Raw genomic sequence first — 23,560 nt, 5'->3', positions numbered from 1 at the left:
AGCAGAAACAATTTATACTTTACCAGGAACGAAATATAAATTGAAAATGCAACCATTGTTATATTGCTCTAAAGTGGAACATTAATATGAATTCTCTGTTACGAGCAGAGGAGTAGATTTGAATTAGTCTATTGTTCATATAGTAGCTCCAAATTCCCAAATGTCTATGGATCAAAATGTCTTGCGTGCTTTCATTCAATAGATTAACTTACACACACTGTGCAGCTGCTGTGCTTTATTTTATCACTAACTTTCCACAGTATTTTGTATGGAATAGTCTACACATAGCTCATGCACATTCAAATATAATTAATACAACAATATGAAAATATGATATGGCCAGTAGCCAAGAGGTACAATAATGACACTAACTATAAGAAATGTCTGACCCTTATGTAATTATACTTTCCAGGAATAATGCACAGCTCTACTGTTATCAAAATAGAGGAATCCTATTATTCATCCACCGGCCATTCATTAGCCCAGAGTGTAAGTCATCATCAGGGACTGAAGAATTTACTCCTTCATAGCTGCCCCCTTTGTTAATAATACAGTCATTAATCTCTATTAGACAGTAACTGGCCAAACAAGACCTACAAATGCCTACCAACTCTATCAGCTGTTTCTCATCTCATTCATTACAATTATTGTATATATACGCTATAAAAGGTCTTGCCAGTGTTCCAATGTGCATTACTGAGCCGTTAACCTCAGTACTGTATATCTGGTACCTCTTCTTGACTTTTGCATTTGCCGTCTTTACATTAGCCATTTTGCCCATGTTTTGAACCCTGCCTATTTGACAACATTTTGGATTTGTTCAAAGAATTACTTGCAGTTGGATCCAACTATCTCCACCCAGTTGTGACACTGGTGATATAAGCTCCACTACCAGAGTGTGTAATAATTCACTGCTTTTTTTTCTATGGCTGAACCCCAAATGATGTTCATTAAAATGTATTTCACTAAACAGGATCATGAATGACATTATTTATACTCTCGATTGTTATTGTTCTTTGGTCCAGATATCCAGAACACATTGTATATCTGCACCACCACAGCTCTGTCCTTTGGCACAGTTTGAGCCTCCGGGGTCAGTTTAGCAGCTCGCATCTTAAAAATAAATGCTGCCCGCAATCCATAACACAACATTTTTGGTTCATTTCCTGCAGCCATGACAATTCAGGGGTGAATAGCTTGGAACCAGACTGATTGTTTTAGTCTGTACCCAAGTGCGATTGCTGTGTTGCATCCTGAGGGGGAAAACACACTGGGTCATATTTGATCCATTTTTAATTCTTGGTGAACACACACAAGTGCACTCTGTTCAGTTAAACTTTCACTTCCCAAATCACGAAAAATGCAATTTCCCTCATCAAACTCTTTGGAATACTCAGACTGGACTCTTAGACAATACTTTCACGCACTTAAATGAACACCAATTTAATTTAAAAAAGTAAATGTTAATGTATTGACTTGCTGTACTAACTTTTTTTCTAACAGGGTATTAGCTCAGTGGTATTCTTAAACCATGAACTATTGGACTATCATGAGGATGATTTGATGGAGACTACAAAGCACCTCTATTGCACCTCTAAGAGCATCTGCTAAATGCTAAAAACTATATTTTATTGAGTCAGAGAACTAAATTTCAAGCAAAGCTTTTCACCTAACTGAAAGCCAAGACCACTCATGTGCCTTTTTTCTTATATAACTATGAAATGCTATTTTTTGTGGACTACTTCCCTGCTGGATTATTGGAAGCATTGCACGCACATGCGCACACACACACACACACGCACACACACAAGCACAAACACACTCTCAATTTCAGTAGTCATGAATAATCTGGATTAGGGACAATTTCAATATGCACTTAAGCAGAGTGAGCCTTATTTGTCATGCTTGGTGCTTACAACCAATCAGAAAGCAGCAGGTGTGATAAATCCCACCCTGTCTGGTCTCTGCAGTAATTTAATGTTTCCTTTTCACTAAAGTAATGATTCCCGACTGCATAGTGGGTATGCTCTTTGAGCATTGTGTTACCCATAAATATTCACACAGGGAAAAAAAAAAACACTGAAATATACACTCACATTCAATGCGTATTTGCTCCATTTCAGTCACCTCAGCAATTGACTCCTTCAGGTCCTCCACAAACTTGAGCAGCTCCTCTGAGCTCTGAGCACAGAAATTCAAGACCTGCTTCTTATCTGAGCCGGAGACTGGAGACACGATAGTTATCGCATGGGGATAGTCTAATGAAAAGAGATGGAAAAAGACAAGAAGGAACCAATTATTAACACCATCTTTATTCAAGATCCTATTAAGACTAAAAGCAACTGTAAATATAATGTACATATGAAAAAAAAAACAATAATAAAAGTATACAGATTTCTTTAAATAGAATATAATAGAGCAGAATTGTGCAGGTTGTCCCCAAACCTGCAGAATGCAGCTACACACTGGTGTAAATAAAAGGTTTTACAATCCTTATAAGACTTAAAAATCAATTGGATTTCAATGTGTGCTAAATCACCCCGCAACTGTTTGTAAGATTAAATGATTTTTTTGTAATATTGAGAAAACAGACAGTGTTTCTGTATGCCTAATATGGCTAATGGTACAAATTTTGGTGGTGTCTGTTTGTGTGTGTGTGTGTGTGTGTGTGTGTGTGTGATTGTGTGGAGAGAGAGAGAGAGAGAAGGAAAAAAATCTGTACAGCTAAATATGCAGGATAGCCTATAAAAAGCTAAAAGATTTAAAAATAAACATGAATGTATAAGTTTATATACTTTCTTCTTTCCTTCTACCACTTTCATTTCATAACTCTAGTTAATAGCAAGAAAAAAAACAACAACATTAATCATATTAAATCCCAGATCTCACATTCATTCTCAAACAGGTGGAACTGCATCCCCAGGAGGCCCATGGCTTTGCAGAACGTGTAGGCAGCTGAGCTCTTCTTCTTTGGACACAGCTTCAAAATCTATGGGACAAAATGGAAAAACAGGTGACAGACAAATGGGCTGGCATTCCATCCAGGGTATATTCCTTTCTCCCAGGATAAAGCGTTTACTGAATCTGAATGAATGCATGCATAATGTAATATGATTGCCTATGTGAAGAAAAAAATAATAACAAAAAAGTTTTGTATCTGTTTTCCAATCAAATCACAATGATATCTCTACTTCTCCAACCAGAACATAAAATTGTGAATGGTTCCATGGTTCCACTGCCCTTCTTCTCACCACCAAAGATTCAAACTGAAGGTCAATCTAATTTTTTATATTGCTGAACTACCAGGCAAATCCATTTTATTCTAAGATAAATACCTGTAAAAGATATTGCAGTGGTTGGTTCTTATATTCATGGCAGGCCACCATGGCAGAATATAAACGAAACATTGCTTTACAGAACTGAACCGTGTAGAGTATTATTATAAAAAACTTGAAATGAAGTGCCAGGAAGTGTGTGCGAGCGTAACAGAAAGAAAGGACAGCAGGTCTAGATTGAAAGAGGAAAAGAATCTATGCTCTGCTTAGTGTAACTCCCACAGGCCAAATCACACAACTGTAATATTAAAACTATATATCATTCTGACAGAGACATCCAATAGTGCTCAACCTCTTTGAACAAGAGCAATGACCAATTTCTGAATGTCAAATTGCTCCCAATTAATACCCTAGCTGCTGAGAAAACGGAACTCTGACTATCCATCACGAGATTGACATCATTGGAGACTGCTACATGTAATTGACTAATACTTGGATTGAGTTGTTGGATTTCTTTCCTGTTTCATATTTCTCAACCTTATTAACCTTGATTTTGAATTTAAGAAATGGGAAGGTTAGATATTTAGATAATGATTCCTTTGGTGAGACTTTTGTTCTGCAGATATGTGTGCTTTGGAATCAGAATTAAAAACCCTGGCTCTTGTCTATTCTGATATAAAAATGTCTGTTTCTTTTTTTTATTTCTTCCACTCTCACTCAGAGATTAATATGGGACCATATAATTATGAGGATAGTTTAATACTCATGTGTGATAACCTCAGAGACACCCTAATGGCTGCTTAATTATAATATATGTTTAATCTGTGTTTAATTTCAGGAGTCATTCTGTGATACTCTGACCAAATTAATGACTTATCCAGAGAAGTGGTGGGGCATTGACCTCAAACTTTTGTTCTCACACTAGCTGATGTCTCAGCAAGATGGTGAAAAAAACTTTGCTAAGCAAAATGCGTGCCTCAAGCCTCTTCATCACAGAAAGAAAAACAAAAACAAGTATCTGAAATGGCATGCAGTGGGTGGCTAAAAGCAATAACGTGCACGATTATGAAAAAGAATCCTGTTAATTACTGGGTTTGAGGCACAGAGACACTTAGCACTTACAGAAAACAATCTGGAATAACATTTCAGAATGAAGATGCTGCCGGAAAGTGGGCATTTCCTATAATGGGGGCTGAGATGTTTCTGTAGATTAAGTGTGCAGGTTTTTACCACAATGAGGTCATTGAAGAGGAAGACTTCCCTCTGGTGAGAAGCTTGCTTCTGGGCTTTGTTGATGTCGGTCACTTCGAAAAGACGACTACAGCACACCAGTCTTCTGTGAGGGACTGAGAGGACCTGAGGTTGAAAAGAGAGAAGAGAACAAGAGTTTATTGATTTCTATCCATTTGTAACTGTTTGTGTTTGCTTGGCCACTGTCTTTCTCTGGCAGATCTATCTATCTATGTATCTATCTATCTATCTATCTACATATATATATATATATATATATATATATATATATATATATATATATATATATATATATATATGTTACATGTTCTGATTTTATTGCAATTTCTGGTTTATTAACAACATAATTGATATCCTTATACTCTAGCTATGACAGCATAGAAATGGCCTAAAGCACTACAATATTGTGCAAAGGGTTTCGGTAGCCTGCATTTATTATGGGAATAATACAATCATGGCAGCTAATCCAATTTTTGCAATACAGCTAAGAGCTATAATTTTATTGGAATTTACAAAAGACAAGTGATAGTGATGAGATGAGTGGGTTTGAGAGGAGAAGCCAGTGATAACTCTGTTAAAGACAGCATGGAGTGAGAACACTGGGTGCTGACTTGGGTTAAATATTGGGGGTGGGCAAAAAAATTGTACATTAAATGATTATCCAGGATTGAATAATCATGTACATTAAATGATTATTCATACCTGAGGAATATTGTTGGAGCCATTGCAAGGTCCATCCTCACTCATTTGGCAAGGTTTGGGATACAGTGACCACAGTCATCTACCTCAGTTTTGTCATTAGCTTCAGCATTGACACCAGAATAAATGCTACGATTACACACTTGTGCCTCGGACACAGGTCCTGCAGCCAATAACATTAATACTTTTGGGCCACGTTTAAGTTTGGATCCAAAACTGAGCTATCAGTTGAGGTTAAGGGATGAGTGTCACTTTTGCTTGTAACTGGCTTTACTGTGACTAATTATTAATCCACTTGTTCATATTTCTTCTGAAATTAACCAGGTTGGCTTACTATCTCACACGGTTAACACATGCATTTCAAGTCATGCCATTAAACAAACATGAAGGCTACATAGAAAGAAGGGACTGAAGATGTTTAGACATATAACAAACACAGAGTACAGTGAGAGAAGAAGGAGCCAGAAGTCATAGGCTAATGCACAGACTTTGGACCTCCAGTACTTATTCAGACAGCAGAACTCTCAGAGATATTCTACAGTTCCCTTTCTCACAGGTGGTGTTTCAGGCTGCTTGCTAAAACACCATAAATCCATGGGAATGATTATTGTTGTCGGTATGTGTGTTATTGAAGCATAAATTGCAGAACTGAATAGGCTGAATCAAAGCAAATCACTAAAGCACTCAGACACTCAGATTCTCGATGCTGGAAAAATATCACCCATCTGCAAATGAAGGTATTCTGCAAATATAGTTTGCAGTTGGGTCCCTAAGAATTTGGACAGTGACACAATTTTCACAATTTTGCCACTGTACACCACCACACTGGATTTGAAATGAAGCGAGATGTGATTGAAGTGTAGACATTCAGCTTTAATTCAAGGGGTTTAACAAAAATATTGCATTAACCATTTAGAAGTTACAGCCATTTTTTTTTTTTACATAGTCCTTCCATTTTCACAGGCTCAAAAGTAATTGGACAAACTAACATAATTATGAATATAAGGATTATTTTTAATACTTGGATGCAAATCCTTTGCAGTCAGTGACTGCCTGAAGTCTGGAATGCTTGGACATCACCAAATGCTGAGTTTCCTCCCTTGAGATGATTTGCCAGGCCTTTACTGCAGCCGCCTTCAGTTGCTGCTTGTTTGTGGGTCTTTCTGCCTTCAGTTTTGTCTTCAGTAAGTGAAAGCATGCTCAGTCGGGTTGAGGTCAGGTGACTGACGCGGCCATTTAAGAACATTTCATTTCTTTGCCTTAAGAAGCTCTTGGGTTGCGTTCGAGGTACGTTTTGGGTCATGATCCATCTGTACTGTGAAGCGCCATCCTAATAGTTTTGCAGCATTTGACTGAAACTGAGCAGTAAGTATAGCTCTATACACTTCAGCCTTCATCCTGCTACTTCTATCAGCAGTCACGTAATCAATAAACACCAGTGACCCAGTTCCAATGGCAGCCATACATGCCCATGCCATAACACTGCCTCCACGTTTGACAGATGATGTGGTATGCTTTGGATCATGAGCCCTCCCTTTCCTTCTCCATATTCTTCTCTTCCCATCATTCTGGTACAAGTTAATCTTGGTTTCATCTGCCCAAAGAGTCATGTTCCAGAACTGAGCAGACTTTTTAAATGTTTTCTAGCAAAATCGAATCTGGCCTTTCTTTACCAGTGGGTTGCATCTTGAGGTAAACCCTCTGTATTTACATTCATGAAGGTGTCTCTTGATTGCAGATTTTGACAATGATACGCCTACCTCCTCGAGAATGTTCTTGACTTGGCTAGATGTTGTGATGAATTCTGCATTCATCCACTTTAGTTGTCTTCGTCTACAGTGAGGGTTGGTCATGATATTAGATGGGAGGGCTAAACTTTAATATGTATCAATAGATCAACATTGAAAGTATATTGGTTAAGCAATGCAATATCACAAAGTCTCATCAATAGTGTAATACGAATGATGTGGGGCAAACTATTTCACACACACTCTTAAGGGCAGATAGGCAGCTGCATGCCTGATTTCTAATTTTTAAATGTTTCCTCAGAATACCATATATGGTAAAAAGAAAAGCTGTAACCCTTTTCTTTCAAACAACAACAACAAAAAAAACTCACTAAATATATGGTTCTACCTACTCATTAAAGTGTGCTATGGTTTGATTGGAGGTAGTTTTCTTGCTTGTGGAGGTTTCCTGCAAGTGGGAGTGAGGCACTGCTGTGTGTGTAATGATTACGCTAGGGAAAACTGAGGTGAAGCATTCATTAGCCAGAATGTACTCTGCTGCGGTGTGTGAGTATGTGTGTTTCGTGTCTGTGTGTGAGGTTATATTTACTCATACATTCAGAGACAGCATGCTACAGCCTGGAGTAACATTGAATCACCAAGGAGCATGCATATTTTTGTGTGTGTGTGTGTGTGTGTGTGTGTGTGTGTGTTGTACATTCAGGCAGTTGCACTGATGAATCATCGAATCTTCTGAATGACATGTGCACCCCCAGAGTTTGATGGGTCTGTATACACGATTACTCTACTTACAGCACACACAATACATCATCTTATGACAGCATCTCTCTCTCTCTCTCTCTGTCATATTGTCAATATGCATATGTAAATCACAAGCTTTACAAATACACACACGCAAAATTGGATATTTATGGGTGGACTTCTTATGTGCCACTTCTATTACTCAATGCCCAGTGTGTGACAGGCACTCATTTATCTTTACAAGTGCGTGTTTATATAGAACACAGTGATTCTATCTAAACAACAGAGTGCTTCGTCTCAATGCAATTCTGACTCCTCTTCACTGTCCAAGCAAATCTCTTCATAACAAAGATGAAGTTCAAGAGGAGGAGGGGAAAAAAGATGGGTGTGTATGAAATACGCATCAAAGTTTTAGCTTTGACAAACTGTAAAACTGAGGTCTCCTCTGTGCCTCTCTTCTGCATCATTGATTGCAGACTCATTTAAGAACACCGCTCATACTTGCATGCGGCACGTTATGTTATGTTTTTGAGATTTTATTTAACTGACTGGACATATTCAAAGTGTATTCAAGTTCCAGTGCTGCACTACCTAGATACCTAGTTTACGCATGTGAAGTTTAGCTACTGCTAATAGCCTCTTGGTATAATACCAGCTTATTTAATATCTTGTTTTACTTGTATTATTTTATTCTTACAGAGTGAATGTAGACCAACATATCAAGATAGCTACCTATTAATCAACATAGCTCCATATTTAGGTTTAGCACTGTGATCAAGCTCTCTCCTTCAGTCTGTCATTGTCTGCTTTCTATTTCAAACTTGTGTAACTCATATGTAGGATCCTGGTCTTACCGTCTTCATTCCCACAATACTCTGCTCCACCTTGGTGACGTATGTCACATGGTCTTCATTGGACCGAAGCTCTCTCTGCTGAATACGCTCATAAATGCCCACTACCATGTCCCGAGGGATGTCTGCTCCATCGTCAACCCCTGCAACAACAAACACACAGAGCGCAGATAAAACATAGACTGTGTATTTATATATACAGTATATATACTTGATAAATATAGATTTAACAGTTAATATATAACAGTTTTGTTATGATGGCTCAGGACTACAATTGCCATGATAGCTTTAGGACTGCAGTTGAGTCTCGATCAGTGAACAGTTGATGACTTCAACAAACTGGACTTCATGTTAAAACTATAATGAATTTTCTGTTTACACAATTGCACTTTTTGACCATGTAGTACACAGTTATAGGAGGGAATTATTTATAACTGCACTATCCGGTGTCACCCAGATGAGGATAGTTCCCTTTTGAGTCTGGTTCTTCTCAAGGTTTCTTCCTCATATCGTCTCAGGGGGTTTTTCCTTTCCACTGTTGCCTCTGGCTTGCTCATTAAGGATAAATTTATAAATCTGATATTTATACCTGGAATTTATATATTTCTGTAAAGCTTTTTTGTGACAATGTCCATTGTTGACAGCCCTATACAAATAAAACTGAATTGAATTGAATAGTATATTCAATAGTCCAAGGTCCAGTAGCCTCAGATTCCTGTTTTTGGCTGACAGGAGTGGAACCTGATGTGGTCTTCTGCTGTTGTAGCCCATAGACCTCAACATTCTATATGTTGTGCATTCTGAGATGCTTTTTGCCCCATTCTGTAAACTCTAGAGACTGTTGTGTATGAAATACCCAGATTTTCAACAGTTTCTTTCCCCCAATTCTAGTATTTGATTTAAACATTAACCAAACTCTTGGCCTGTATCTGCCTGATATTATGTACTGCACTGCTGTCACATGGCTGATTGGATCATTGCACGAATGTGTACCAGTGGTCATACTCAAGTGGCCAGTGAGTCAGTCTGTCTGTCCTCCTTCTATCCATCCATCCATGAATCATTCTGGCTATCAGGAAATGAAAAAGATCCAGCATGTTCTAAAAAATACTGTCACTGCGTATGAGTCTGTGTTTGTTTCCAGGCAACTGAGAGTGAATCCCTTCAGACCTCTGCCCACAGATACCTAAGGTACAAACAGCAATCTGCCAAGAGGCAGATATGGCAGCAACTCGAGGAAATCCTGAGATTAATGAGTGTTTGCAGAGGAAAGTTATCCAACCTAAGCTAATATAGTGGTTAGCACTGACAGCATGGTGAAATAAGTTTGGGCCAAAGGAAGCATTAAGCAAACTTATTATCTACCAAAATGTCTTTTACAGTGCAAGAGTGCCCACGCACGCAAAACTTTAAGTTTCACTTTTCTTTTATTAGACTCCAGATAATAACTTTTTTACAGTCCAAGAGCATATCCATGAAGTTGATTATAAGTATAAATATTAATATAGGACATATATTATATGGAAGGTCCAAATTTGTTGAAAGACATTTTTCTAATGTGTCCTTCTAAACAGTCATTACTAAAGGAAAAACTAATGGACACTTTACTCTAGAGACTGTTTTGTTGTATTTACACAGAATTGAAAAATAGCACTGTCAACTGGTGAATTTGTGTTCGTCCATAAATGTCAAGTTCAAATACAAAGCATATTAACATTACATTTATTTTTCATTCATACGCAGTAAGCATTTCGTTCTGGTCAGGGCGTGAGGTCAATAAGCATCCTGGATGGGACAACAGTCCATTGCAGCACAACACACACATATTCACACCAATTTTTCAGTGGATAATTCACCTCTTAACTATTTTAGGAGGAAGGAAGAAACCAAAGAACCCAGATGAAATCCAAATATGGGGAGAACACAGATAGTAACCTGGGATCTGTGAGGCAGCACCACTGCACCACCCACACTACAGTAGTTGTAGTAACAGTAAAGTGTATGCACTAGTGGGAAAATCAGTGTAAGATGTATCTGCCCTCAACTGTTTTAGATTTAGATAATTGCAAGATAATGGAACACAACAAGTGTACTAAACATCCACAAATGATATTTATTCAGTCTAATGTCTACATGATTACACATGATTATACACCTTTTGTATGTGTAAATTAGCATGCTTTTACACAATCAGACATAAAAAGGCTAGGTTCAAGCTATGTGAACTGTAACTGCAAAATGACACTGGTGGAGGTGTAGAGAAGCATTTCCTGCCTAATCCATCTGTTCATTAGCAATCCATGATACTTGTTCTTGTTCACTTATCAGCCATTGTGCCAGGAATATCATTTCAATAGATTTCCTACTTTGGCAGCACTTGCATTCATTTGGAGTAGGCCATATGATCACACTGATCAATTCAGAATGGAGCCAAATAACAAAGGTCCTTACTGGGGCTACGCAAAATAATCATTTTTTATCTTTATGGATTTGAAATGGTGCTCTACTCTGTATTTCTTACAAATGGATAGGTGTAGGTAAGTAAGGAATAAAACACAATGGGGCATGCTATCATAGGGAAATAATAATTGATTCCTTTTACCATGCTAAAATTGATTAACAACTTTACTTTAATTTACTTATCTTACACACCAGAAGATTTTAAAACAATTACAATTTTTAATTTATTAATGAACAACACATTATACCTTTGTAACCATTTATAGTCACATTTAAGGTTGTCTAGGAAACAAGTTAGTTTCTGTTATCATTTACTTTATAGAAGTTATAAATAGTCATTCCCTCACCAGCCTATCTATTCTCTCTCTCCTAAAGTTAAAAAGACAAAAAAACAAATGCAGCTTGTCATGTTACTGAGAAACCGTTAAGAGCAAAGTCCTCTATTCTGAACCACAACAAATGGCTTTTTTGTGTGTTTATTATTAGTCTTAAATTATGTGGCGTATCTGCCTTACAAGTTCCAGTGAATGAACACAGAATACAGAAACAATAATGCATTAGAACAAGTGCATTATTATAAACCTATTTAAATTACAGCTGGCACTATTGTCAGAGCTGCTGTTACAGAAAATTAATGAAAACCTTCTGATCAGATTCAAGAATTGAACAGTATTTTATTATGAGCTTTATTGTTTAGACACCAATGTACAGCAGAACTCAGTGGGATTACATTACTGCTACATTACTGTTACGTTACTTTCAAACTCTAGTTTTCCATCTTCTAGTCCTATTTATTCATGGTCATCTTGTTTCTTCATAGTTTCTCTTGATTAGAATGATAAGCAGACAAGCCTCTGCAAAGAGAAGTATGTTCTGACTCTGGTTTAATATCTTGGTTTTTACTCGAAAAAGCAAAAAATGTGGCTCGTTTTTTATAAGCAAGACTGTCACATAGGAAAAATGGATGAGAGGGATGCTCAAACATTTGCTCACAAGAACTTTAATTTGGTTATTAACAACAGTAATCTATGAGGGCAAATTGCCCATTACTTGTTTAATGTTAAATGCAGCATGTTTTAATGAACATTAAGCACAACCAACCCTGCAATGACAATGATTACAAGGTCATCCATTGCTATAATGTAACATTCTAAATGTGTGAATAAGCATTCTTCTGTCCTGAGCCAGCCAATACTTGCTGAAAGTGACACTGAACGTCTAATTAAGTGAAGAAGCACATGTATTTAAGGAGAATGATAGATGTGGTAACAAGCAAAGTAAACTTTCCAGTTCTCTTCTGTACTGTCTGTGTGTCAAAAATTACTGTCATGCTATATTGTATCTACAACTTTAAAAAACAACATCAGTCTTTGACGTGGCTCATATTTTGAACCTGTCTCTCCATTTATCTTCATTTTCTAAAATTATAGGCATTCTAAGACTTCAGAGAATAATAAAAGAAGAAAAACTGGTGGAGGAAGTCCATAAATCCTTCACTTGAATAAAAGTAGAATAACGTGGCAAAAATATTACTCTTTTAAATGTAATGCAAGTCCAGAAAGTCTACTTGCGTTAAAGTTTTAAAGTACTTGGTTTCTACTTAACCCTGATTTGAACACATCTAAATTACATGTGGTATACTTTAGAACTCTAGTGACCCAAATAATTACATTTTAATTAAAGATAACAATCTGTAATCATTTTATTTATTTGGCAGTCATCTACACAATGATATATATGCTTACGCATTAAATAATTTTTATTTAGAGAATAATGAATTAGCCTAAACGGAAAGCTTATATAATTGCACGAATGGATAAATGCATGAATGAGCTGGTGTACAAGTGTTCATATTAAAGTGGTTAGTGAGTATATGTTTTATACATAGAGTGTGTTTATGGGCTTATATGTTTTATACATATATTTATGTTTTTTTGACTTCACAGTCATAATGATTTCTATTATATTTCATCAGCACAATTTTCACCTGTAAAGAAGTATTTTCATCTGTTTAATGGTGACTTTGTTCTTCATGGGCACGTAGTCTATTTATAACAGTGCAAATAATCCCCAGTTTGTAAGACAGGAACTTATATAAGCCCATAGGCTAGTAAATTATTTTAATGCCCTCAGAGTAAAGGGGCAATCTGTTTTTTTTTTTTTTTAAGTAACACATTTAATTAACAACACATTAGCAAAACATCTAATGTCATCTCGCAGATACTGACATACGCTTTTCATGTATGCTCATGCATTATTCTATAAATATGTCTTTCGCTGTCTGTGTATATCTCCTAATGTTCATAATTCTCAAATAAAGTTTTAAAAATGTCAGTCAGTTGGTGGATTCTACTCAGTTTAGATGCAGCAAACCAGTACTCCCTCCTCCAGCCCCCCTTCTCTCTCTCTCTCTCTCTCTCTCTCTCTCTCAGTGATCTGAGTTTGTGTGTGAACATGAGCTAAGCAAAGACAAAGCTGAGCAAGATAAGTTTTATGTTAATAAATTTAAAGTTATGATCATTCTCCTTTAAAGACAGTAATGTCTTTAAAATGGTACAAAATAAAGACTGCAAATTTCAGTGGCCTACAGTGTGACATCAGGGGTCTTTTTTTCTTTTTAGCATGTTTTGGAAGGCAGTTCGTTAAATTCATAATTGCATTTCACCCACTCAGTTATTCAAGCAAAGCATGTTGTCTTAAACCCCAGACAGAGAACGTAAAAGAAGAAAGGCTAAAGAAAATTTAAAGTCAAATTTGAGTAATGCGAGAAGAAAAGGACAGAAAATGAAGTGAAAGTCCAATCAAGCAGTACAGTATAATCAGTTCGGTATGCCAGCATTGATTTTCCAGTATAATCTAATTGTTAGGGGCAGCTTGACTGAATCCATTAAAGACACTCACCAATGTTTCAGCCCCTTCATTGATTCTTTCATAGGCAAAGTCAAGATACTGGAATTTCCAGTGACAGACAAAGTAGCCCCTCTCATAATCTCTTAACTACACAACCAATATATCCCTAGCTCTGTGATCATGTTTATTTACAGCAAATCCTCATCTTTGCCTGGCCCAAGAATTCTGGATTAATGTGAGATATTAATCAGTATCAAATTTAATGAATGCCATATGGATGGTCATATAATCTGTCGAAGACTGCAATAACTAAGTCAGTATCAGGTATCAGTTGTAAAAATAATACTAAAATAAACACTGGGTGTTAGAAATGTACACGTTACCATTTGAGTAAAATATATGGAGTCAAAACCACTGAAAAATAAAGTGTGCAAAAGGGATGTTTAAGGTTAACTGACGTATTAAACTGAGTAAAATGTATTAATTGCTTAAAAAAAAATTTATAGTGAATTTAGACCCTACTTATTGCATGTGCACTTATTTAGCCAGACTGGTTTGAGCTAACAGGAAGGCTACAGTAACTCAAATAGACACTCATCACAACCGTGGTGAGCAAAAAAACATCTCAGAACATACAACATGCTGAACCTTGAGGTGGATGAGCTATAATAGCAAAAGACCATATTAGGTTCCACTCCTGTCAGCCAAGAACAGGACAGTTGAAGATTGTTAAAAAAACAAAAAACAAAAACAAGATCACCTAGTCACCACTTTTTCTTTATCTTCAACTGTCCAGGATAATTGCTGCTTAGATAGACAGACAGCAACTGGGAGCTCTTTTTATTATTTAAAATAAACTACATTTAAAATACGTACATACAGCATCACTTACATCATGTACATACAACATCACATACACACACTAATTACAGGATACACACAGTATATGAAAAAAAAGTACCTCAGGAATTCTTCTCTTACCCCTCAAATTGCGAATAAAATCCTCCAGCATCATCTTGCGGTCAGGCTTGATGTTGGGGCTGTACATGTCTGTGTTGAGGAGGATGATGGCAAAGGCTAGGATAAAGATGGTGTCTGGGTTGTGGAACTGCTGCACCACATCTGGATTGCACATGCAGTAGCGCTGGCTAATAAAAATAATCCAAAAACAAAGGAGAAGGACAAGTACAAAATTTTAACATTTATACAGAACATTCTAGAGGAGAGTTTACAGCAAACTGTGTATAGCAAACAGATACATCAGCAAGAGAACAGTGCAACAGCATTTTTCAACAATGGCAACAAACAGTGCTAAGATACAACAGCAACGAATAGTGCTAAGCAATTTCAGTGATGAATGAAGTACATAACAGATCAGGTTAGGTGTCATTACAATAATACAGAAATATAGACGTGCATAATGGCTGAGGCATTACAACCTTCCATTCCATTAAGGGCTTAGGATTATAAAAAAACTATGCCTTTTATGACTGTAATGCAATGTAATTTGGAGGCCCATTTCCAATGCAAACCCAAATATAGTGACTTTCTAACAGCAGCAGGTAAAATAAGTCTCAGAGCTGAATAGCAGGCAGAAATATGATGCAGGAATGATTTATAAGCTCATATGTAGAGCAGAAATGATCCCTTAGTGCCACATTTCTCTAGTGAACATGGCATAAGGCTCAGCTGCTCTTTAAATATAATCTTAGAGGGTAAATACTGCTGGCCTAGACCTACCGCGTCTCATCTAATGCCTTTACACCTGAAACACTGAGAAAGGTCAACCTAGGCTAACTCGATTTTCAAGAAGTGGACCAAGCTCAACATGTTGAGTTATTGCTAAAGAAAATGGACACGCAAAGACTTCAGGGTGGTATTAGAAAACCAAGATCGTGGCACTTTTTGTTTCCTATACTATTCCAGTGGTGGTGTTTTACAAACTCCTGGAATGCGGCAGAATTATTTATAATATATCATATGCTTCCACTTACAATACAATACAAAACCCCACAGCAATCATTATTACAGCATCATAAACCCACATATACCTGTCCTGAACCAAATAATCCAAACAGTAATAACTGTGTACACAAACTCTGGAAAGTGTTCAGTGTGTGAATGTTGCTTATTAGAGCACTGTCACTGTCTTAAATTAATTTTCACTTTACCAAAATCATTGGTTAATATACTCTTCTTAGATGCCTTTTTGCTTTTTTCCACATTTTCAGTTTGTACATAGCTCGTTGCCATTTTGCCTTCACTTTTAATATTTACTATTATATTATATATATTTGTTATATATTAATACAAATATATTAATATATAAGAAATATATACATATATTATATACATTTGTTTTAGATTTGTATTTTATGACTTCTATATTATCGAGTCAGTACAAAAACATTTTAGATTTCCAAAATTAAGTGGTACAGAGCAATGTTTGTATGTCAGTAAAAAAGCAGAATATTACATAAGAGACACTTTTCAGACAAAAACTGATAATGAAGGCTGCTGGGTTTGGCTGCAAAAATAAGAAGCAACTGCGACAGTCAAAGTCTCCAGAAGAACTGTGGCTGCTTCTGCAAGATGCTCAGTAACACTTACAGTTCATTTCCTTATAAAACTGCACACACTGTACCTGAGACTACTATTTTTTTTAAAGCAACAGGCTGTCACACCAAATATTGACTTTGTTTCATTTATTACTGTTTACTGCTCTTTATAGTATTTTTTTAATGTAGAAACATTTAATTTCATTATTTTAGAAGGGATCATTGCTCTACAGCATTTCTTTGCACATGACTAAGACGTTTGCACAGTACTGTGTATATATATATATATATATATATATATATATATATATATATATATATATATATATAGTCCACATTGACTACAATACTAGACTGCTTTGTGAAGCCTTTTGAATTTTAATGAACCCCTTTTTGCTATTTGAGAAGTGCTGAAGGCTGTATGCTCAAGTGAAAACTCTAATTTCATGGTAATAAATCAGCACTTCCAGGTAGGAGTTCCCCCCAAGGTCTGTGCATACTGAACTAGATGATAGGCACCTACATCTTTGCAGGCCAGTGAGTATACGAGAACATACACACACTTACATTTTGCGCATCAATGTCAGCTGCACAGCTGTTAGGCAGAGACTTTGTATTCTGTATGATATTGATGATCTAACTCAATCATTTGTATAGTTTATTCATCACAAAAAAGGTTACTTAGCTTTGTTCTTTGGTTTCATGGTAATGAGAAATATGAAGAGCTGGCAGTCCCACTAACTCATTTATTCCCTCTTTCATGAACAGACCAGCTGCTTTGAGCATTGCTGTTTTTCTCCTCAGATCCATTTATTCATCTCTCTCTGCCATGCTCTATCCCTCCTCATGTTTTTTAGGAAGGATTTGGCAAAATAGCAAAGGTAGCAGTGGGGGAGGCAGGCAGAGACAGACTGGGTTATGTTATGCAATCGTAGTTATTTATAAACCAGCACCAAACACACTAAAATGAAGCACTACAGGCTCACAGATGTCACTGTGGTTTCCAGAATTAAAGAAAACAAATAGATTAACTATTTAATGGCTGAAAACTCAAGATTTATGCAATGATGACCAAATAACGAAGTTCATTCAAGAGTTTTTGTATTAAGTTCTTTTAGTAATTTAATCAATTTTGACAACCGACTGAATAGTAACAAGCCTGGTGATGCACACAAACGACAACACTGGTTTAAGTACAACATTCACCTAATTAACAACCAATATATAAAACCAAGGGGCTTGAATTATAATACATTATATAATACATTAAAAAGTGTGCATCATCGTGTCCATATATGGAAAAAAGAGCAGATTTTACTGGGGGTGGCTTCCATGGGATGAGGCATGAGGTGTGACTTTGTGTCCGTATGTGGAAATCTTTAAGCAAGTAAAGCTTGTTTTACATTATGTGATTTCAGCAATCTTTTAAATTATTTGTTACATTGTATGAAATGATCTCAATAAAATCTTGGTCAAATTCTACAACAGATGCGGTAACAGATTATATAATGAAGATACCCTAATGATAGACCTGTGATTAAAGAACATTAGTATGTTCTGTTTATGCATGAAAAAAAAATGGGGATACATAAACAGAAACATTTTTCTTTAATTCACTAAATCTGCTGCCAGTGAGCATTCCACATTATGCACTCTGAAGTTTTCTTTGCTGGGACAGCAAAACTGTGCTGAAAAGTGTACTCTGTAAACCTTGTTTAATGCACAGACATTCATAAAGGTTCATGAATTCTTGTTAGTCAAATAGATAAGGTGCTAACTTGACAGGATTTTTTAGATTTAAATGAATAATGTTCATTATCTTCAACTGTAATACAAGCAAGCTGGCTAAGTTAACGCAGAAAGAGAGGATGTTCTGCAGACAGGCCCATTTCAGTACAACTTATCCTTGTCTAAAACACAAAGAGAGATGTGATATTCTTAAAATAACATAAAAACACTTATGAAAATGTCTGAAGTTAGACGTCAGAGCTTTAACATCTATACCATATGTGTGAGATCTCTTTATAATTCATTCTTGCCGTGTTAAAGAGATCACCTTTAATTACAGCAGTAGAGGTGAGTGTTGTGACATATTCTACAGAAGTGCTTCATTAGAATACTGATAGAACCAAGAGGGAGTGATAAAAGATCTCTTAGCATTTCGCTGAACTAGGCTGTTTCTTATTTTTCGGGTGAATATTATGGACTCCCTAAGGCCTGTTACTGAAGTGAATGATGACGAGCACCGAAAAAGCTTTACTCTGCAGCTTATAAAGCCAACGTTGCATGAGATTAAACGCATTGCAGAAAATTTTAAATGATTTCAGTTGAATTAAATATTTTGATCATTTTCAAATCATTTTTGATCATTTAACAAAATCAATGATACTATCTCACTGGTTTCTAAAGTATTATGGTACCAAAATATTACATTATAAAATTTTCCTGTGTACCTAGTTAAGTAAACAGATTGTACTGACAGATTATACTGTGTTCATCTCAGGACTCTTACAGTATTTCAAAATATCCTCATACTGAACACCATTTCAACACACTTAGTAGTGATTTCATAGTATACAGTTTTCTAAGAGTAATGATTTATATGGGGATGGGTTCCCCTTTAGGTCTATCTCCTCTCAGGGAATGTTTCCTTGCCACTGTTACTCCTGGCTTGCTCATTAGGGATCTAAACCTACATCCATATTTCTGTAAAGCTGTTTGTGATGATGTCAATTATGAAAATAGACACTATACAAATAAAATTTTATTGAATTGAACATAGTGGCAAGATAATTTGCCTGCTAGCTAGCATGCAGCTCACTAGCTAGTATGAAAATATGATTTAAAAAAAAAGAACATTACAGATCATGTGAAATCGCCATTTCTAGTTTTTCAGATGTTGGATAGAAAAAAGTCAGTCAACATGGTGCTACTGCTCCATTTGTTCCCTGATGTGTCCAGGTGTTTGGAAGCTGCTATGCAGTTAAATGAGCAAATGATGCCACCAAAATAGTATTTTGTGTTTCAAATGCATGTATCTGAAGCACTGTCTGTCACTGTTATAAACTGTGTTTTGTGGCTGCTGGTTGTATGGTGAGTTTTCATGCTGTACCAGGTGTGTCACCTGTTTCCCAGGGCTCTGCTTAGTGTTGGGTATGGAGGTGATGAGGGAATTGAGTGTGACAGGGCAGTAGCATTGTGTGCGTGTGTGTGTGCGTGTGTGTGTGTGGGTGTGTGTGTGGTCTCACCTGAACGCTTCGATGAGCCGCTCCACTTTCTGGGCCTCTCCCTGAACACGGATGTGAGCTTGGAACTTTCTCAGAGCCTCGTCCAACTCCATCCCAGAGAAATCCATTTCATCTACCACACAACTACAGAGCAGAAAGAAAGAACAACCCTGAACGAGTGTCTGAAGCAGAGTTAAGCAGTATAGATTTAGAGTGAAGCAGAGGAGGATGGTTCTTCTTGATTAGTTTGCTCCTCTCTAGCTTCTTCCTAATACTTTGGGTTCTTCGGGAGTTGTCACTTTCTGCTTTCTCATTAGGGATTTATGACAGTGGCTATTGTTAAAAGCGCTATACAAATAAATTGAAATTGAAGGTGAGCAAAAGGCCTCCCACACTGCTACCTTTGAATATTAAGAGAAGAGGGAAACAACTGAGAGGAAAACGAAGAGAAATTGAGGGTAGCAGGTAAGGTAACTCTCCAAAGATTTTCTACAAAATTATAGGTATTCCAGAGAGAGAGAGAGAGAGTGAGAGAGAGAGAGAGAGAGAGAGGAGTATGCATGGACACTATCATATCCAAAGAGTTACAGTTCCCTGTAATGTAAAAGACAAACATAAATATATACTGAAAGGCTAGAATAGTATGACTATCCATGACTAATAGTACGACTATTACAGGTCTACAAACTGAACTTTTGTAATTCTGATCTTTAACCCAATAGTCACTGTAGAGTACAGAGCCAAAATAACACAAATATGCTACTGTACAATTATTTATGCACTGCAGTGCATCTATGATTTACTAATATCAGAGAATGAGAGGATATTTAAAAGGAGATTAATCACTTAGAACTGAGAGATGATTTGCTCCTAACCTCACTTTTCTATTTGTTGATATAATAATGATGCTGTAAATTTGCTGAGTATCATTTAGTAGTCAGAAGCACACTTGAGCCAACTTATTGGAAGCTTTATTCTGCATATACATACACAGAGTTTGACTCAAACATACACAGATCATAACTTTTAATGTGTAGAAACAAGCTGTTTTTTATATGCTGTATTTAAACAGATATAAACCTAATCAATTCAGCTTGTAATCAGATACCAGCTGTCGAAAAGTTCTTGATGCTCCTGCTTCACAGTTGCAATAGAATATTTTAATGTATTTTCCCCCTTTTCACTTTAAATTGCTAAAAATAACTTATTAAGAATGCCTGTAGCTTTTTTTTAAATGATATATAGTAGAAAAAGCAAAATGTCACCATCTGATGGGTTTTCTCAGGTCATCATATGTGTGTATGTGTGTAGACTAATCAGAATATGCTGAGAACAGTGCTCAGGAGTGCACAATCTTCCAGATGGAGCACTGCTTGCTGTGATGTGAATGTGAATGATGTGACAGGCAGATCTGGCCCTGCTTTCCTTTATAAATGACAAGACTGACTCAGCATACCTGCACATACGGAAATGTATAGTACGCCTCCACAACAGACCAAAGGTGTGTCCAAAACAGAAGGCAGCTGCCTTGCTGCTTTGGTGCTTATGCTGTCTCATGAGTCAGTTTCTTACAAGAGAGTGCTTTAGGGGTTAGGAACGTACATGTAAATAAAATGTTTCTGAATATTTCACGATATTGCTAACACTGTATATGCTAAAAAAATGGGATAGAAAATTTACATAACCAAGTGACACAGGAGAGTAACTACTCTACACCAACTATTTCTCAACAACCAGTAACTTCCATTTATACACAATTTCCACCACTGTGTTAATGGTTTCTGACACCAGACTGGCTGTTGTACAAGAACTAGCCCACGGGATTATGGGATAGCGAGGACAATATATGAGAGGGTGAAGGCCATTTATTTATTTATTTGTTTGTTTGTTTATTTATCCTTTGCTTTACTTTTATTATCATTATTTTTTTTTTAATTTACACAAAGTTTACAAAGTGCAGTAATAACAGCGATCAAAGATGGTGTTAAAAAACACACATTTTCAATTGAACTTGTCTTACTATTTATTTCAACACAAATTATCAGAATATTAATAAACATTATGAATTGCTTTTTTTATTTAGACCATGGCTCTTTTACTTTAACTATCTTGAAGCAAAGTGTAGACCCTGGGGAAAATAAGTGCACATGTCTTGGTGCTCGCTGAACTGAAGTGCTCTCACACACAAAAGCTTCTCCGCAAGCTTGTTCCATTGCACCACACTTGTGAATCCCTTCGTGTGCCACTACACTTGCTAATACTACTTGGACAGCCATCCTTGTTCTGTCTAGTATTGATAATGTTTAAAAGCCATAAAGACGGTACAAGCTGTGTATAGACGTGAGGGATGATTGTGTTTTAAAAGTTGCCGCAGATTCGAAATATTCCTTTATTTTATTTTTTTTTAAACAGTAATTTAAAATATCTTAATATACTGGTTGCAATGTGCTTCACACAACCTAGGCTGCTTAAAAACATAAGATGCTTTTTGTGTTGGTTAGGCATGTTATCTGACTACCTCAATGGCACATAATGCTCCATCCTTCCCAGAGCATTCAACAAGCACAGCAATCTTCACCCAATCATCACCCAATTGTGTTTCTGTGTGAGAATACTTGCTATTATTTGCATGAAATAAATCCATAAATGAACAACCTTTTATTTAAAAAAAAAAAACAACAACTTGCAGTAAAGATGTTTTTACCATCACTGGAAGCTGTCACCACAGTAAATCTATGAACCAGCACTGGGCACAGGACTACTGCACACTCATATCTCATTTACTGAGCATTTTCATACACATCATTATATCATGATGGTTTATTCCACCATGACTTACTGTCAGAAACTCCCATCTGCAGCTTGCTTATCCTCTCTCTGGGCCTGCAGTGCACCAGTACCGTAAGCCTGTATCACACTAAGAGCCCTAAATAGCCGTGCACTGCTCCTCTGAGTGTAGCTGAAAAGCATATCACTGTGGCCAGATGGCAGGGAGCATTTTACCCAGTGGAGTGAAACCAGGATACACATGTTCTTTTTTTTCCCATAGAAATCTCATCTCCATGTCAGTCATTTCACTTCACTTGGGTTTAAAACTGCAAGAACTCCAGGAGCGTTCAGGATTCAATATGTGTGCTGAGGGGACTCAATATGTGTGCTGAGGGTCAGCCTCTGTATGTAAGAGTCTCCTTGAAAGATCAAGGGCTTAGCTCCATGGGACACATACAAATGTTGTTGAGGTCTTTTCAGATCTTGCATAATTTCCACTGTGATAGAGCATGACCTGCAAAACAATGATGATAGACTCTGTGTGTGAGAGCAACCAAGCATCAATCAGCCCGTGCTGCAATCAGGCTCCGTTGTATGAGAGCTCATGCTATTACAATTCCTCTCTCTGTTATTTTGTCTCATTGGTAACCTCATGGTATTAGTTCTGTATCTAATTTTCTTCACACTTATTTTCTGCAATTGCCTATTTCTCCAGATAACAGCTTAACGGCATATAGGCTGGTTTGTATGTACACTCCTGGACAAAAAAAAAAAAAAAGAATCGGCAAAATATTAAGCTTTTAATGGTCTTAACAACAAATCAGTGCTCAGAAAATTAGAGAATTAAACAAACAGATAAAGGAAATTAGTATGGGAGAGCTTTTCCTATTGATTTCTTTAAATGTTTAAGCCTTGTGGCCCTTGATGGGCTGCATCAGGTGTGGCAGATAACCAAATAATCACTAAGATTTAAAGAAAAAAATAAAAAAAAAACACCCCAGAAGATTTTTTGGAAAAATTTTGTACACCCAAACTTTCTATTAGTAGACCCAAACTTAAACTATTAGTTTGAACTTTACATGAAACATTTTAATTATCAAGATTTTATCTTTGCGTAAAAGAAGACTGTAT

At 36.5% G+C, this 23,560-nt stretch overlaps 1 protein-coding gene across 5 annotated transcripts in view; it reads right to left on the bottom strand.

The window, feature by feature from the left end:
- Positions 1–23,560, bottom strand: part of iqsec3a (IQ motif and Sec7 domain ArfGEF 3a) — a 131,029-nt gene that overhangs the window by 14,602 nt on the left and 92,867 nt on the right. For all 5 annotated transcript variants that reach the window (XR_008304853.1, XM_026922967.3, XM_026922966.3 and 2 more), the window contains 6 exons: positions 19,682–19,804; positions 14,857–15,023; positions 8,569–8,708; positions 4,506–4,631; positions 2,890–2,989; positions 2,097–2,258 (listed from right to left, as the gene is read on the bottom strand). Coding sequence is in view for 4 of the 5 variants with exons in the window: in XM_026922967.3 (XP_026778768.2) it covers positions 2,097–2,258; positions 2,890–2,989; positions 4,506–4,631; positions 8,569–8,708; positions 14,857–15,023; positions 19,682–19,804 (818 nt within the window). In the remaining variant the exon portion in view is untranslated. The remainder of the gene's footprint in view (positions 1–2,096; positions 2,259–2,889; positions 2,990–4,505; positions 4,632–8,568; positions 8,709–14,856; positions 15,024–19,681; positions 19,805–23,560) is intronic.

The sequence above is a fragment of the Pangasianodon hypophthalmus genome, chromosome 18 (assembly GCF_027358585.1).
Source record: "Pangasianodon hypophthalmus isolate fPanHyp1 chromosome 18, fPanHyp1.pri, whole genome shotgun sequence".
Classification (NCBI taxonomy): Eukaryota; Metazoa; Chordata; class Actinopteri; order Siluriformes; family Pangasiidae; genus Pangasianodon; species Pangasianodon hypophthalmus.
Note: the sequence above shows the minus strand (reverse complement) of the source record. Positions and strands in the feature narration are given on the sequence as shown.